General features: G+C 38.1%; 1 protein-coding gene across 2 annotated transcripts; it reads right to left on the bottom strand.

Moving 5' to 3' along the window:
• Nucleotides 1–301: 301 nt before the first annotated feature.
• Nucleotides 302–15599, bottom strand: RC3H2 (ring finger and CCCH-type domains 2). Of its 2 annotated transcripts, none has more exons than XM_010013492.1 (20): nt 15338–15599; nt 13833–13950; nt 13153–13386; nt 12394–12569; nt 11157–11357; nt 10616–10748; nt 10251–10369; nt 9810–9922; nt 9080–9388; nt 8120–8334; nt 7211–7638; nt 6607–6777; nt 5330–5485; nt 4404–4617; nt 4164–4248; nt 3555–3636; nt 3033–3167; nt 2389–2496; nt 1205–1353; nt 302–597 (listed from the first exon to the last, which is right to left on the bottom strand). In XM_010013492.1, exons 1-20 carry the CDS (start codon nt 15566–15568, stop codon nt 402–404), a joined length of 3573 nt encoding a protein of 1190 aa, XP_010011794.1. In that variant the 5' UTR covers nt 15569–15599; the 3' UTR covers nt 302–401. The 2 variants fall into 2 exon arrangements, with proteins under 2 accessions (XP_010011794.1, XP_010011793.1); XM_010013491.1 differs by having other exon boundaries at nt 402–597; nt 3021–3167.
• Nucleotides 15600–16616: the final 1017 nt, after the last annotated feature.

Raw genomic sequence — 16616 nt, 5'->3', positions numbered from 1 at the left:
TTAGTCTTCCTTTCACTAGATGTATCGTCGTAGGATCCTGCTAGTTTAAGTAACAGAGTTGTTAGTTTTCTACAGAAGCCATTTTAAACAAGAATGGCTCAGATACCGCACCAGATTGCTACAAACTCATAAAAAGCTGCTTTAAGCTTAAGTAAAACAATGTCCAAATTCCATTCATTTGTGGAAAGTGAACGCCTTACCCTAGTAAAGTAAGTTTTTTCTTTTTTCTTCAGAATGCTAATGCGAGAGGGGCTTGAAGTATCAAAGAGTCCACAGGAAATGCATGACCCCAATATTATTCTTTTAAAAAAAATATACATTATATAATATATATTATATATATAAAAAGCTAGTGTAAATGCTTCCATGGTGTGGTCACAAGCTGGAAAGATGAATGCCTTTCAGCTGTTAACCATCCTGCCACTTGCAACAGGCTTTAAAAAGTCATTTTTATCCTCAGACATAATGTGAGCAGTTTTCAAAATGAGGCTGCCAACACTGACTGCTGTGCTGATGGGCAGGCAGCTTGCATTGCTAACAGATGTGATCGGCTGACTGAAGCAAGAAGTTACGGGCAGGATTGTTTTCTGCTCCTCCCTGAGGAGAAAAATAAGTTACACAAATATTAAACAAGTACATGCACAGGTATCCGCAACTGAATTGTGTGCATTAAATAAATACTGACATCAACTCCTTTTTAGCAACAGGCTAAACATCTTACTATGGAACGGTACGCTCAAGATGTAGTCTGCCTCATTTTCAAAGGCTGCATTACACAGTAAAGACTACAGAACATATAAACCTAAAATAGTGTATTTTAGAAACTACCTCTCTATGGAGATTTGTGCAAACAGGAGGACATTTCACCTTTTGGAGTTTTTCTTAATTTCTGTTAACTATAAAAATACTTCTGCATTTTTTTGCTTACTGAATGTGAAAGGTATTTTTAACAGCTGTGACATGTTTCAGTGTGTATGATTACAACAATGCATATGAACGATGGTGCCATCCTGTGACTTTTGTATCTGTGACCTAATTCTATTTCTTAACAGGTTCTTCCCACTTCACCATATATACACAATGCAGATGTCTAATCCAAGTCTGAGTAGGTACGTAGTTGATCCACAAACAACCATGCTTCACCTATTCTGATGCTGCTGTTTGTCTAAAACTGGCAGACACTGCTGTTTTGTCTAACACTCACAGAATCACAAGGTCTTCACCTAAACTTTGTCTCTTCTGTTCCAGAGATTCTTTCTGGTGCTGCTTTAGCAGATGCCCATTCTCTACGGTTGTTCCATTGAGCAGCTGATCATCTTGAGAACTAATACCTAGCTGTATATCCAGAATCTCCTAGAGAAGAAAAGGAGAAATATCCGTCAACACTTCCACAACCAGCTTTAAATTTTCTTAATATGTTCCACTACATATAAATCTGACAGAAACAGACTCAACATAAGGCTCTTTATTTTCAATTCATACGTTTGGAATGTCTACATTATTTTACTATAGAGAAAAGGAAAAAACAATCTTTCAAAGATTGCAGTGAACGATGACAGTAAACATCAGTTTAAACATCAGTTGCTAAAAAATGGTTTATCAGATGAGATAGGAAGGAGGCAGTAAAGAGTGAGAGCTGTTTCAATAATGAGGGGAAGAGGTAAGGCTAAAGATAAAGATCCTTTCATCCATGTAATGGTGATTCACAAATTCATACTACAGTACTGCTTCACAAACCTCAGGCAGAGCAAACAAAAGCTGTCACCAGTACTGTAAGTCAGTATTGAGTGTTTTATGGGATATGTTCCAGATAAGAACCTTAATTTAATGCTTTAAAAAAGGACAACTGATCCTAATGTTTGGAATGAACACCAGAATGTTTTATGACTGCACAGCAAAGGAAGACATTATACAGAAGAAATTGGGGCAGATGCACCAGTTACATTACAAACAAACAATGAAGTGACAGTGAAAACAAAAGAGCATTGGATTACAATTAAATGACTTTACTATTAGACCCAGGTGAGCACAAAGTTTAAGTTAAATCATCACTTCAGCATAAACTACATATAACTACAGTTTCAACACTGCAGGGGAAGGGGAAAGGACAGACTCCCCATTACTAATGTTATCAAAGAGCAAAAAGCTCAAAGCTGTGACAAAGAGCACAGTGAGCTGTGTTTTCAACTTCGGTAACGTTAACTGCCAGGTGTTTCAGTGAGACCCCTAGTGTTCAAATAAGGCAAGTGTTTGATATCACTACAAAGACTAAACACAAGACTCTGCTATCAAGGTAATCTACTAATTCACATAGATATTGTAGAAGTGTTTTAGTAACTAATGAAAGGACCCAGTGACCTCTTTAGATGCACAGATTTCTGTACTTACTTCTATTTGTTCACCTTGCCCATCAGGTTCATCTGTATCCAGGGCTGAAAGCTCCAATTCAATGTCTCGATCTGGCTTTGTGTCTGCACAGTCTTCACTATAATCAGTCTATTAAAAAAAAAAAAGAGTATGTTCTGTAATATCAAGTTGGCTTTTCACCTGCTCCACACAACACTCAAGTATTACAGTGAAAACATCAGATGCATTTCTAGGACACAACATTTCTAAACACAAAGGACAGACACAAATAGAACTTTGAGCATAGACAAAATAGGAGACAACACTAAACCTAATCACAATTAAAGTACTGAAACAGAGAGATAAAATGAATTCTGAAGTAGAAAAGTCTGTAGGAGTTCACTGACACAACATTTAGGTTCCTAACATGTACAAGTAGAATGAAAAATAAAGACTGCATGAAAATGGATCGTCACATTCTTCCCATTTTGTAAATAGCACAGCACAGCAGATGCACCTACCTGATCTCAGGGAAATAACAGGACAACAGTGACTTAACTTGCAAAGAATGTGTTAGAAATATTTGGGAATGATAAAGAGTTTTAGCTCTTGGTTAAAATGCATGCACTTATGTATATACACGAAACCTCAGAGACTTGTTTCATCCCAGTAACCCCTTTCTTTACCTCACCATTCCTCAAATCAATTTCCTTGCTTAAAAGATTTAAGGTAAGACGACTGCCTTCATCTAGAGAATTCCACTTCTGTTGCATGGCTAGTGCATTCGCCTCTCTCTGAAGTAATAATGAGTTACTTTTGGCCTGTGGAAAGAAACATACCAGTTACCAACCATGTATTGTCAAATAGTAAAATAAACCAGCCTACCAAAAGAACAGTTCCCTTGCTAGATGGATAGCTACGTTTTCCTTTAATGCACAGCATTTGTTTTGTTGTGCATTTGCTGACACGTATCAGGCTCACCAGTTTCTCCCAAAAATGGCCTTACTGATGTCAGTGGAACAGCTCATGCTAGCAGTCCTTATGCCTCATACTAAGTGTTGCAGGACTGGCATCTAGTTAACCCTTACTGGTCGTTCTATCAATTGTATTATTTTCTGAAGGCTACACTAAGAAAATTAATTTAAAATTACTTTAATAAATAACTTTTTTTTATTATAAAACTCACACGGTATAATTTCTGATCTTACCTGCTGTAATTCAATACTCAATAGATCTCCAGTGCTGGAATGCTTTCGGTGACCAGACAAATCTGTAACTATGAACCTGTCCCTTCAAGAGAAAGAAGGCAAAACTAGGAATTAAAAACAAGTTCTCTAAAACAAAGGCCTCATAAACTTCATTAGTCTATCAATGTCAGATTTTTGGACAGAAACTATGTGACTAAGATAATGCGCTCTTCATCCGCATTGGGTCTCACAATACCCTAAGATACTATATGAAGCAAACATCCTTATTCTACATATGGGTAAGATGTGACAAGAAAACTTGAGAGAAACTCTTCAAGACTGCAGATTTTGGCATGACAGCTTGGCAGTACTTGACTCCAATTCCTTGATGAGGTCTCTCAAGAGATACATTGCTAGTAATGGGTATTATTAGATGCATTAAATATTAAAGACTACATCAGTTTTAAGCTAGTTTTTCCAATGCTACATGCTTGACAGGAAAACATTTTTACTTTAAACTTAAGAACATCTATTAATAGTTCCAGATTTTTTACCCCACCAGATTCAGGATTTTAAAGAACACTAAGGTATAGACAATTCTTTTAACAGAACACAGAAACCAGTCCATACCGTTCTGCGTAACGTGCTGATGAAGCAGAATCTGAGCCATAGGCACTCCATCTTGAGTCAACAGCATTGACGTAAGGGACATAATCTGTAACAAAGCAAGACACAATTCATTGTCTTCTCTGTACTTAAAATGGGTTGTACAGACATTTTAGCTTTGAATCTTCATTGCTGTAGTAAGCATGAAGAGAGTGAAATGGTCATGATGTATGCTACATTGTCATACAAAGCCTATGCTTGTACCTGATACACTGATGGGTTTAGTAGCACTTCCTTGGGAAGCAGTGGCCTGAATAGGATCTGTCGTGTGATAACCTGTGCGGGATGACCTGGAGATTGCACCCCACTTGGAGATGATCGGTCCATCGCTAAATGGGATTATAGGATCTTCTTCCTTTGCCCTTCTCTGAGTTTCAAATAAATGCACTCTCCTTTTAACATCCCCACTGTCCAAATCCTACATATTTAGGAGATAAAAAGATACATGGACTCATTTGAGGTTATTCAGGTCCTTCGGTTGGCCAGTAACTTTCTGATTATTGTTGCTGAATACAATGCTGAAAATCTGTCCAACTAGAGAGCCAAGATGGGTCTCCATGATTTAACTGTTATTGCCCTTTAATGGCAAACTGACCACGAGAAAGCTATCACCATTACTAGAAGAAATAACTTTGCCTTTCCAAGCTTGTGTTTCCAGGCAGAAAAAGTTCCAATATGCTTAAAGGTCCATCAGCACCCTTTCCTATACTTGAAAGAGGCAGTATCAAAAAAGGCTTGAGATGAGATTTGATTATACCTGCTTCATAGAATATAAAGGCAACCTGCCACACTGTATAGCAAGAAGTCTCCAAAAAGCATGAGCTCTTACCCCTCCAGAGGTGACCTGTATTCCATGATTCATACTACCTATTTTTTGTTCCCTGAAGTCTTTCACAGATAGCTTTTTTTTCCCCTCTCACGGCACTACATTCTGTCACTGAAGTAAATACATGGTTTGTTTATAAAACTGGGAAAAGATACTCTGAACAACTTCAAATGGGCAGAACTACTTCAAAATACTAAGAATAGAAACTATCAACTTTTAAAAAAAGCCTTGTTTAACCAAGCAGAAGACACTTCAGCATGTGAGTATTATTACACTAATGAGATAACATGCAGAAAACCCCTACCATTAACACGGCATTTGAATTGGCAATCACATCCTTGGGCTCTGAGTCGATAGCATTTATACAAGAGCCAATAGTGCCACAAGACCACGGTGAATAGTGAGAGAGATGGTCTTCCTCAAATTTAGTTCCACTCAAATCACTGACATTTTCTGAGAACTATGGAAAAGGGAATAAATAAGCAGTGAATAATAAAACCAGGGAATTCAGTCTTAAAATAAGAAAAGACATTTACTGCTATTAAATTATTTCAGAAGTCAATCATGGAGTTCTAGCTGTATTCAAGACTTGATTTAGGGACAATATAACCCATTTTTGTCATATTTAAACCAGCACAGGTGACAGCTGTCAAAGAAGGGCAAGCTTTGCCACTACAAATAACTGCCTGGGCTGCCAAGATGTGAGACTGAAATCAGTGTCACTATGTTAGTGGCAGGTTGCTTCAGGCAAATACCTACAGTAATTAAACTGAGAGGAAGCCATGCATTTTCCTTTAACATACAAGCCAGTGGCAGATAGAAGTATGACTGTGAACCCTCCAACCTGGATGAAAAGGACTATATCCTGATCTACCTTGAATGCACCCACAAGGGACTTCAGATACTCCTACCTTACAAGACTTTTTCTGAATAATCAGAGTCTAACACCTCAAATATCTGTCAAACCACAGCAAAGAGTGCTTGGCACAGTGGTTCTTAAACTAGTTTCTGGGTTACATTTAATTTACACATTAAAAGTACACATAAAACGTAAATATCACAAGACTTCCCCCCCCCCCCCCCCCAAATCACACTGTTCCTATTTGTTGAGTTTCCATTCTTGTTCACAGAACTTACAAAGTACACAACGTTCTACCAATGCCTTTTGCTACTTTTAAGGGATATGTATTCTCTGGGACTTGACAAGCATTTCCAGCTTGATTCAGCCTATTCCTCATGTTGTAATGCCATTTGGAGTATAAAAATGAAGGTCCTTCTTAATGGAAAACAACTGTTCCCCACAGAAAAACCTGGAGGTTCACAAAGCTAGCTCAATAACATTACATTTCCTTTAGTGAGGGTAAATTGAATCGCTTCATTTCTTGACCTTTTTTCCACAATCATGTTTAGCATCACCTTAATACCAAATTGAATGCGTTTGTTATTAGATATTACTTTCCTTTTGCTAGAAGATTAAGTTAATTTTATGAACAACGGATAGTAGGTAGAAAACCTTTACTAGAAATATTAAATGGCATCTTAAACAGGAAGGGAAAATAAGGAAGTTCTTTGGCTTCCCACCTCTGTGCTGAAATCTACGCTGAAGAGAGGAGAAGGTGGTGTTGGAGATGGTGTTGCCATAGGAAGGGTTGATGATACCAGGGGAGTTTTCTGTGTGTGGTACTGTGCCCATTGCTCCGGCTTCCGTCTTAACTGCTCTTCATAACCAGTCTTCAAATGACCACAAGGCTCCTAGCAAAGATAAATGTAAGACTGCATACCTTATCATACTCTAACCAAAAGGCAAATACTTGCCAAGGACACACTTGGACCTTCAGATTCCCTTGGGTCTGTAACCTTGCACTGATATCATTGGGAGAATTTCACAAGGATTTGGGGGAAGACCTTGCTCACGTATAGCAACTCAAATCTCAAGTATGTAATTAATTCAAGCAACATGCATGGGAATTAGAGAGGCAGAGGGGCTCTCGTCCTAATGCAGATCAGTCTATTTTACAAACCCATTTTATTATGGTTAAAAAAACCCAAGAACTTTGTCCAGGTCACATGTCTTGATTACTGTAACCCCAAATAAAGATAAGGCATCTACGCTAACTATTTTCCAACTTTTCAGTAATGGCCTTTAGAACAAGGCTACATCCTTTCCTTTCTGGCTCTTGCTTACCCTTGGTAAAGGCACAGTCCTCTGTTCGTTTGGAGGTTGACAAGCCACAGAGTAATACCCATCCAAAGAGTTGTATCTCTCACGTAATGATGTCTGATAGACAGATGAGTGCATCACATCCATGGGAGGTAAAGAATTGCTCCTAATAATATCATCTCGTGGGTACATCTGTGGGCGCCAGATGCGCCTGCTGTCATAAACTGGAGCATACATTCCAGAAGGGACAGGAGGAACTGGTCCATACGGCTGCGGAGGAGGAGGTTGGTAAGGAGAATTCAGTCGATCTCGAGGGGGAAATGTACTGTAATGATCGGCATATGGCACGGAAGCAGGTGGGAGGGAGGATTCTGGAACGTTATTGGACCTCACAAAGCGAGGAACACAGGGAGCCACACCAGCTGGTACTGTTGGAGGTGGTGGATAATATCCTTAAAAATTGGAAAAAGGCATATTTAATGTAACCACAAATGACCCAGAATTTAACACTTTCTAAAACTGTAAATATTGTTGATAAGTACCTTTAGAGTATGAAGAGTCAACACTTCACAAACCTGTTACTGACCCTATTGTTTTCCTGTGGCATGTTAATTCCACATAAGACAACTGTATTTGCAGATGATGCGCTGACCCTTTACCACCTTAACCCAAGTGGGAAAATTGAGTTTCTCTGCCATTGCTCCTATGTACTACGGTATAACACATGTACCACATGTAACTGAAAACACAGCATCTTACATACTACTTTATACAGGAAGTTTAAATGACCAGATTGGTATTCCATTAAGTGAAGATTCAGTTGATATTAACAAAATAAATAAAAAACATTGAAATAAAAGTTATTTCTTAGCATCCAGGCTTATCTACAGAAAGGTTCAGAGCTGTTTGTGATTCAGTGCTCATTTCACTCACCTGTCTGCGGGTACTGTGGAACTTCATATGACAGCTGAGTCCTGGGATCTTGGAAATATTGAACATTATCAGAATGTGGAGGGTAGACGGGTACTCTGGGAACAAACGGGCTGGATTTTGGAGGCACAGAATTAACTTCTGTTCCAATATTAGGAGGACCAGCTGAGGTAGCTGCTGCCTGGCTTACAGGAGTCTTGGGTGGAGAACCAATTTTACTGAAAAGGATTACCAAGAAATCATTAAGCAGATCTTGACTTATTTCAGTTAGTCATCTCTCCATGTACACTCCCATGTAATGTGGAAATCTGAGCTATGTAATTTCCTCTGGAATTTTGTTTCTCATACCCCAAAATGACCCTACATCTTAGACTTTCTCCTAAGAGAACTCAAAAGTGGATATAAACATTTTGTATGTACCCAGAAGCTTACAAAGTGTATTGTGGTAAAGGCAAAGGCTTTGAAAAGCTGTTTAGAGGCTCAGGGCTTCCTGGGGAAGTATCTAAAAAGTTTTAAAGGCAAACCCCAGAACTAGGCTTCCAAGATTAGTAAGGCAGTATTAAGGCACACTCTGTGCATCCCTCCTGGTTTCAGGAAATACCAAATTCTGAGTGCACATTTTTGTTTCCTTTGTATGTAATAACCCAATAGTAAGTAAGATACCAGGCTAAGAATAACAGGATAAAAGATAAAGGGAGAGATTTACCATTTCATCTGTATTGCACAGGAGTATTCAACAGCTAAAACCACCAATGCTGGCTCTGACAGCTTGAGTCCCCAGGCTATGTTATAACTATACCTGCACTACAGTATATCATCTAACACAACTCTGCAGCCAGTGAGCACCAACGAGAGCAAGCCAGGACCAGAATTCAGTGTGTACTGATTGCCATCCAAAAACTCCATGATAATCTACAAGTAAAATGTTGCACTTAGTTATCTTTATGAATAAAGGTTACCTACTTTTCAGGTAGTGATTCTGTAGGGGACCCAGAAACATTCTGGCCATTGGCTCCAGTCTTCCCTCCCTTCTTGGTGTTCTCCAAAGCTCTCAAGGAGGTATCTGCACAGCGAGGGATCAACTGGGGAACACCACTTTCCAGATTAGCTATTCCATTAGTACTTGGCACCATCTTCCCTGTTGCTTCAGGGCTTCCTATGACAGAAATTACGTTCCCTGTTGTGGTTGAGACGGTGCTATTTACGCCAACTTTATTTAGAAGGGGGAATGTTCTCACTGTTGCACTGATTTTTTTGTTCCTCAAGCGGTATCTATAAACAAGCACACGTAAAACAGACAAAAGATTTAAAAAGTGCTTATTATGAATTTTGATGTATTTGTGAAAGTAGCAAAAGGAAGGGATTGAGAGGAACGTGATATCAAAAAATCACAAGACTTCAAGACATGGCATGAACATCTTCCTTTGTAACCAAACACCACATCGCCTCTTAGAAGATCCACTTCTGCAGTTCTTTGCAAATGGTTTTGGCTGAAAACAGTTTCAAGAACACACATGTTGAAATAACTCACTTTATCCCTTAAACAATTAAAATGTAACTAACATTCTTCCCCTTGTAGCTGATATAACCAATCCCTGACAGACCCTGAGCCTAGACTCAGTTTCAGGAGAGGAAATCTTACTTTATACGACGCAAAATAGAAAATAAAACTGGAATTAGCTTGCAGACTCACTTTTCAAGCTCTTCCTGAGAATGAGCAAATGTACAGTTTGTTCCTCTTGGACATCCCCCTTGCTGTCGAAGGTCTCGGCACATACTTGTTTTGTATTTGCTATTCGGTTGTGGCTGTACAAAGAAACAACAAATCACCAAACATTGCTTTTACGATCTACAATTTACATAAAAACAGCCTTAAAATACACAAACACATTTGCAGTGTTTTTACATTTTGCACCTTTAATCAGAAAACTAAGGAAATTTCTTATTGATGGGCTAAATACTACACCATCATATGGATCTCACTGCTGCAAGTTCTGCTGCATTCCATGTTTAGAAATGTTACGTTCTCAAAACCTGAATGCAGCAACAGTATCACAGACAAGGCCGTAAATATTTCAAAGCAATAGCAACTTCTCAAATTTACATCATTCAGTGAATGTACTTTAAGAGTTACCTGTGGAGTTTCATGGCCTTTTCTACTGTAATTCTGAATGAAATCCACTAGCCCGTGTACCACAGTCTTTACAGCAACCATTGCATTTTCCAGCTGCTCCCATGTTGGAGATGCTGCATCTAAAATCATTAAAAACAGGCTTGTCATTTTATCAATAATTCCAGTAGTATCGTAAGTAAGAGGCAACTCTTCTGATGCTTCAAAACACCAAGTACTCAGACAGAACTCAGAGAGCCCTGAAGATGAGTTTATTATATATTAATCAATGAGAATTTTGTAAACAAGGAATGGAAGTTATCTTAATAATTTTCTTTGTTATATACAGAAAACATCAAACAAACGTTTAAAAAGCTTTATCTGCATACCTGGATTTGGATCTATGTTTGCCAGGAGCTCTAAATGAGGCCTCAGCCTGTTTAAGTTGGCAGGATCCCCCGTGCGCTGCAAGACAATTGTCAATTCTTGTACACTCTTTGCAAAAGACTCTGGAGACTGGAGCTGAAAACAAAGCAAGCATTAGTGTGCTGGCTCTTACAACTGTGAACTACTGATCTGAAAAAGATTTTCATTACACTGGTTCCTAAAAGCAACATGTAGTGTCTTCAGATGGCATATAGAGAGTATCAGTGGAGAGAAATTTTATTTCTCATCTCAGAATCTGCCCTATGAAGCTTCATCATAAGACACATAAAAGGGAATTAGGCTTAAATTACTGAACATCAAAATGTCTTCATATGAAGACTACACTACCATAGGGGAAAAAAACACAAAACTTAATTCTAGTTTTAATTAGTATTTTATATGACCAAAACCAAAGTTATTTCAAGCATTTCTTGGATTTTTATTCCAACATTTAATAGTCAAATCTAATCCTGCAAAGATACTAAAATCGTGCCTTTGACAAACCTTGTCAATAATGGACTGCATGTGTGATTTATGTGCCAAGTCACCATACAGAAGAGAAGACCATTGTTCTGGTGATATTCGAAGTCCTGCTTCCATGGCAATGTGAACAATCTGGGCATCATGTTCTCTCCGCAAAGCCTCATAACTCCGAAACTCTTCTTTAAGTTGCATCAGAGAAGAATCTTCATCCCTTTTAGTGACCTAATAAACAGGAATAATTAAATACTCCTCCTTTAACAAAAAAAATACATCTCCAAGCCCATTAGAAAAAGACAATTATACAGCACAAATCACAAAAGTATTGGTTCTGTATATTTAGCTCATACTTCGGGCTTTCTCCACATATTCATTCACCCACACAGCTAGCAGTGCACAAGCAGACACACCAGCTCTTCAAGTTTCTACAGGATCACTGATGCAAAGCTACACCAACTTGCTACTTCCAACTACAAAGTAATCAGATTTGCTTAAGTCGCAGGAGATACGGTTAGATATTTAGTAGTTCTACAAGTAGTTTTTGCTACACAGTATTAAAAGATGACTTAAAGAAACAGCAAAGCCTCCAGAAGCAACTAAACAAAAAGGAAGAAAAATTTTAAGACATTGACATTTAAACCCCAAAATACTTAACTGAGAGTTTTACTTAACTATAAAAGTTGAGTAAAACTTTTAGGTTAGAGAAGATATTTGTCATAAATGAGAGCAACAGATCTTATTATGTTAATGTTTAGTTTAGCAATGTTGTGATAATCATGTTTTTCATTGTTATTCAAAAAGAACCAAAGACCCACAGAATTAACTTTTCATTCTTCTCCAGATATAAAGAGTTGGGAATATTCAGTTTAAACAACACACCCTTATATATCAAAAATAAAGCACTTCTTCAGTGCAAAATGGCCAGATACAGACAAAATAAAAAGGCTAGAGAGTTACAAATGTGTGTGAACACAAGGCTGGAGCTCAGGTTGAGAGCAGTCTCTGCCTGGTGTCCCTCTCACATGCCTGGTGTTTGGGCTAGGGAAGTTCCCAGTACTACATTTGTTCCTTTTGCAGGGAAATTTAAATATCAAAACTACTTCATGACGGCTCTAGATAAAAATATTATTAGTCTGTACTATTTAAATGTGTAGAAACTGAATTTATGTAACATTTCACAGGTGAAAGATACTAATTCTAGGTCAGGTTTTCTGGAGCTGCACTAATTCACAGTAACAAACTTCAAACATTGGTATTTTACCTTAAAGCAAGATGCTCTATACAGTAGCTGCACGACATGACCAATGCTCGTTTTAGAGGCCTGAGGGAATCTTGGTTCTAGCCTTTGCACAACAAAAAGTACCAAAACTTTTCTTGAGAGTGCAGAGCCATCTTCCAGTGCCAGTAATACAAGTTTCAGTGCCTCCTCTTGCATAGCTGTAACACACAAAAATAAAAGATGAAACATATTGGCAGAAAACAGCAATGCTATCATATATTAACATGGTAAGTAGGAGCATCTGAATCATCTCAAATGTAATTCCTTATTACTTTTTATTTCCCTAATCATAAGAAAAAAGCTTTGTAAACATTTTAAGAAGTTTGCTGATTTAGAAGTGGTATTTAAAAGCACTCGAAGCACAGCAAACAAAGAGCTATGATTAATTTTCAGTAATAAACACATCAGTAGTGCAGGGTTTATACTTTTCTCCACTGTGCAATCCTGCAGCCTTTGTAATGTTGTAGCATCTTATCAATGCTACACCATGAAACTGTAAAATAAACACGGAGACAGTGCACAGGAATGCAAACATTGGTTACTGGAAATAGGAGTAATTTCAATTTAAACATAACGTCCTCCTCATTTCTGTGCCTGTTTCACCAGCACTCAAAGAATTTGCTGTTTCTATCAAAGATATAACCATGATCATTATATACTTTAATTTTAAAGTATGCTGCAACCTTGTTATAACAAGGTACAGCTAAATATACTCTGTTGCAGCCTCTACAGGTACGTTACCTGGTCCTAGAAACTGGCATCCTCGTGCCCTGACAGCAGCCCAAAGATTGGCAGAAAGCTGCTGAGGATTTTGGTGCTGCAAGATCAGTTCTGTGACAGTTCTCTCTCCCAGTGATCGAGCTGCCCTCATAGCTCTGACCCGACCCTCTTCCTCCACCAGCTGACAATTCACCAGTGTCACAAGCTTCCTTTGCATTGGACGGCTCAGTGCACTCTGATTCAAGCTTGCAACACCTTCAAAGGAAGAGAGAAAAGGCAAACTATCGCTTTTATCCAGATGAATCTATCTGTATAAGGCAAAAAAGTGTAGTAATATGTGTCTTTCTTTAGAACTTGGACACTAGTCACACGTATCTTCCCTTCTCTTCAGTAACTCTGTGATCAAAAAGAATTTTATAGTCTTACATTGACATCAAGCCCATCCTGTGAGGAAAGTTCAGCTTTAGTACAAAGTTACCCTCAAGGTACTAATGGTATTAAATAAAAAAGAATATCTTATGAACTTAAAATTAACTTTAGAAAATCAAGTGTCACAAGTGCAAACAAGCTTTCAAAGACATATGGGAAACTTTATCACAAAAAAGAGAGGATTGTCCCATTGATGTCTAAAATCAGTGCTGGAAACACAGTGCTGTTCAAAGTAAGCTTCATCAAAATTCCACTGTTCAGCAGAGACTCACCTTTCCCTCCACTTAATGGCTTTAAGTAGAGTGCCAAATCCTCAACACATTTCTTTGCTACTTCATAATGTTTGTTCTCTCCTACATTACTCAACTTTACTGTCTGATGGTCAGGTACCTAAGAAAATGCAAGGGGGAGGAGAGAGGAGAAGAATTATACATACCAGGCTACCCGATATGCCTTCAACAGTACCAACATCACTACTATTAATACGTAACACTGCAGATTTACACTGCTTTTTAGGGAAGTGAGAGATGGGACCCACCCAAGATACATAGAATGTAGTAAAGAATAACAAAAAGGGATCAAGATAAGGGTTGGGGTGATGAAAGATTATTTTTGTTAGTACTCAACACATTAAGAACATAATTAGGATAGAAAACAATAACCTAGGTCTAATGAGAGGGTACTTAAAAGACGAATGAAGAACACAAGATTTGAGAGGACGATCAGTGTGATTTACTACAGAGACACAGGGAGATTACATTACAAAATTAAGTGGCAAGAAAATAATATGAAAACATAAATGAAAAGCAAAGTTAAAAAATAATCTAAGCATAACTTGGGCATGATGAAATCTTGAAGAACTAGCAAACTTAATTTGCTGGAAAAAACCCAGAGTAACAAGGTCAGACAACAAAAACAGAGGGAGTATAAGTCACAAAACATTAAATTGTTTGGAAGACAGTGCAAGAAGTTAGAAGACAAGGGAAATAAATGTTGTAAGATCAAGGCTGTGATCTGACACAAAGTTAGAAATGAAAAAAATCAAAGGAACATGTGAATTTGAGAAACAAAACCACTTTGATAGTGTTATTACCAACAGCTGTGTCGAGGCACATGATAAGCCATTAAAAAGCATTGTAAAAAGTATCTTCTTACTGTTTCTTACGTTACTTAAGATGCCCAGATGTTACAGCAAGAATAATATCTTAAAGCATATGAACCAGCAGAAGGTAAACAGACTTATTTAGCCTCTGTAAGGCACAGTACTGATTATATAATCACTGTTTTGCCACTGCTACAAGACAGCGCAGGGAATGTTCCTGGCCTGATTAGCCAGTGTCTGAAAACACAACTGGAAACCCATCATCGTGCATACTTCAAAAAGCAAAATAAAACAAAACACACTTCTGAAAGTTGGTTAAAGAGCGGGCTACTTTTGAACACATGACATGCAGAAACCAGATTCCATCCTTGCATATGATGAACGAGTGCAATCATGACAGGTAACTATTTCCTAACGGGTATTTTTCTTCAGTCACAGTTCAAGAGCCTTTTTAAACCACAGTTTAGCTTACAACTAGAACATGTTTACATTTTACAAGGATGCTCCTGAAAATGGTGCGGTTGCTCTTAGAGGACTTCTAAGTATCACAAAGCTAGTGTCTTATCAATTTTTATTTAGACTAAAACAAGGGAATAAGATCAGCATCCGTGTTGCAACTGGCATGTACATGGTAATAACACAAAGTTGCAAACCAAAGAGCTGCTTAAATCATACCTGGGCTCCAACTAACTGGAGGAGTGCGAAGTTTACAGGAAGAACATCGATGTCCGTATTGATGGCAGTCTGGTCGAAAGGACATGCCTTGCGATGAAGCTTGTTCAGGCAGGTCTTACAGACAGTGTGAGAGCAACCTAAGCTGATGGGTTTGTGCACATTCTCATCAAACTCGTTGTAGCAGATTGGGCAGGACAGAAATTCTGTCCACTGAGCTGCCTGCACAGGCATTGTGGAAGCTGGATGTTTGTTTAGCAGGCTAGCAGACCATTATTTCTCTGTACTACGTTTTGGCAGCTGTAAGTGAATAACAGAGTATTTAAAACATGCTTTCTGGTTATTTAGAATGATTTTTTCATTAAGAAATAAACAAACCACCATTTCAGTATTTTACAGAAGAAACCCAAAACCTTATATTGAAGTAATCAAGAACCCCAACTTCATGTTAGTTTAATAATTGTACCAAAAAAGGCTCATGAACTGAATTGATGCAGACTACAAGTTGAACCTATTCACAAAAATGGCATTAAAGTTCTTCTCACAGGATTAAATACACCTTTAGTGTAGGAAGAGGAAGACATTTATTGGCACAGAACATGTAAAAGCATGAATCACAGTAACCATCTCACACTATCTCATCTGACTTTGAGTTTTCAAAGCCCTGACAGCACTCCCTGGTTGTAGAATGGGCCTGGCCTGGGCAGAAGACACAGAATTTGTTCATGTTTTTGGGAGGCGTAGTTAAAATGTTATTTCCATTTGAAATGGAGCAATGCCTTCCTTCTGCAGATCTTACTCTGACTTCATCAGGCACCAAACTGAACACAGCTTTGCCTTTTTTTAAGACATTTTCTCTGTTAAAGACAAATCAATTCACAAAAGAACCATGAGAAAACACTAAAAGAATGAGAGATTAGGTTTTAGTTTTATGATTCTCTTGTGTTACTTCCCCTTTTCTCCCAAGAACCCACTTAAGTGCTGAAGGGCAGAGACCGCTGTGTTCAATTTTGCTTTTCACATCTCTACCATACACAGGAATGCAACTGCATTTCCACAAACTCACAGCAGGAAAATCTCTGATGTGTTGAAATTCCAGGTATTTAGAACAAAACTTAATGATAAGGCAAGCAATAACTTCACTTGGCTTGCTATTACGTCTTGAAACATCTCACAGTGTGCAGTAGTACCTTGAAAACTGTTTACATAAATGAGTTCGAAAGAAAACGTGGATCTATAGCAATCGTTCTGAAGGACATCTCATCTTATGTAAGTTCTTGGA

The sequence above is a fragment of the Nestor notabilis genome, unplaced genomic scaffold (assembly GCF_000696875.1).
Source record: "Nestor notabilis isolate BGI_N333 unplaced genomic scaffold, ASM69687v1 scaffold24234, whole genome shotgun sequence".
Classification (NCBI taxonomy): Eukaryota; Metazoa; Chordata; class Aves; order Psittaciformes; family Psittacidae; genus Nestor; species Nestor notabilis.
Note: the sequence above shows the minus strand (reverse complement) of the source record. Positions and strands in the feature narration are given on the sequence as shown.

Bases quoted from the DNA above. Each gene is read 5' to 3' on its own strand.
- RC3H2 (XM_010013491.1), bottom strand. From the start codon at position 15,568: ATGCCTGTGCAGGCAGCTCAGTGGACAGAATTTCTGTCCTGCCCAATC. The intron at 11,358-12,393 runs GTAAAATACCAA...CCTGTTTATTAG, and splicing joins ATAGAGCATCTTGCTTTAAG to GTCACTAAAAGGGATGAAGA. The intron at 598-1,204 runs GTGAGTGTTAGA...TTTTCTCCTCAG, and splicing joins GGTGAAGACCTTGTGATTCT to GGAGGAGCAGAAAACAATCC.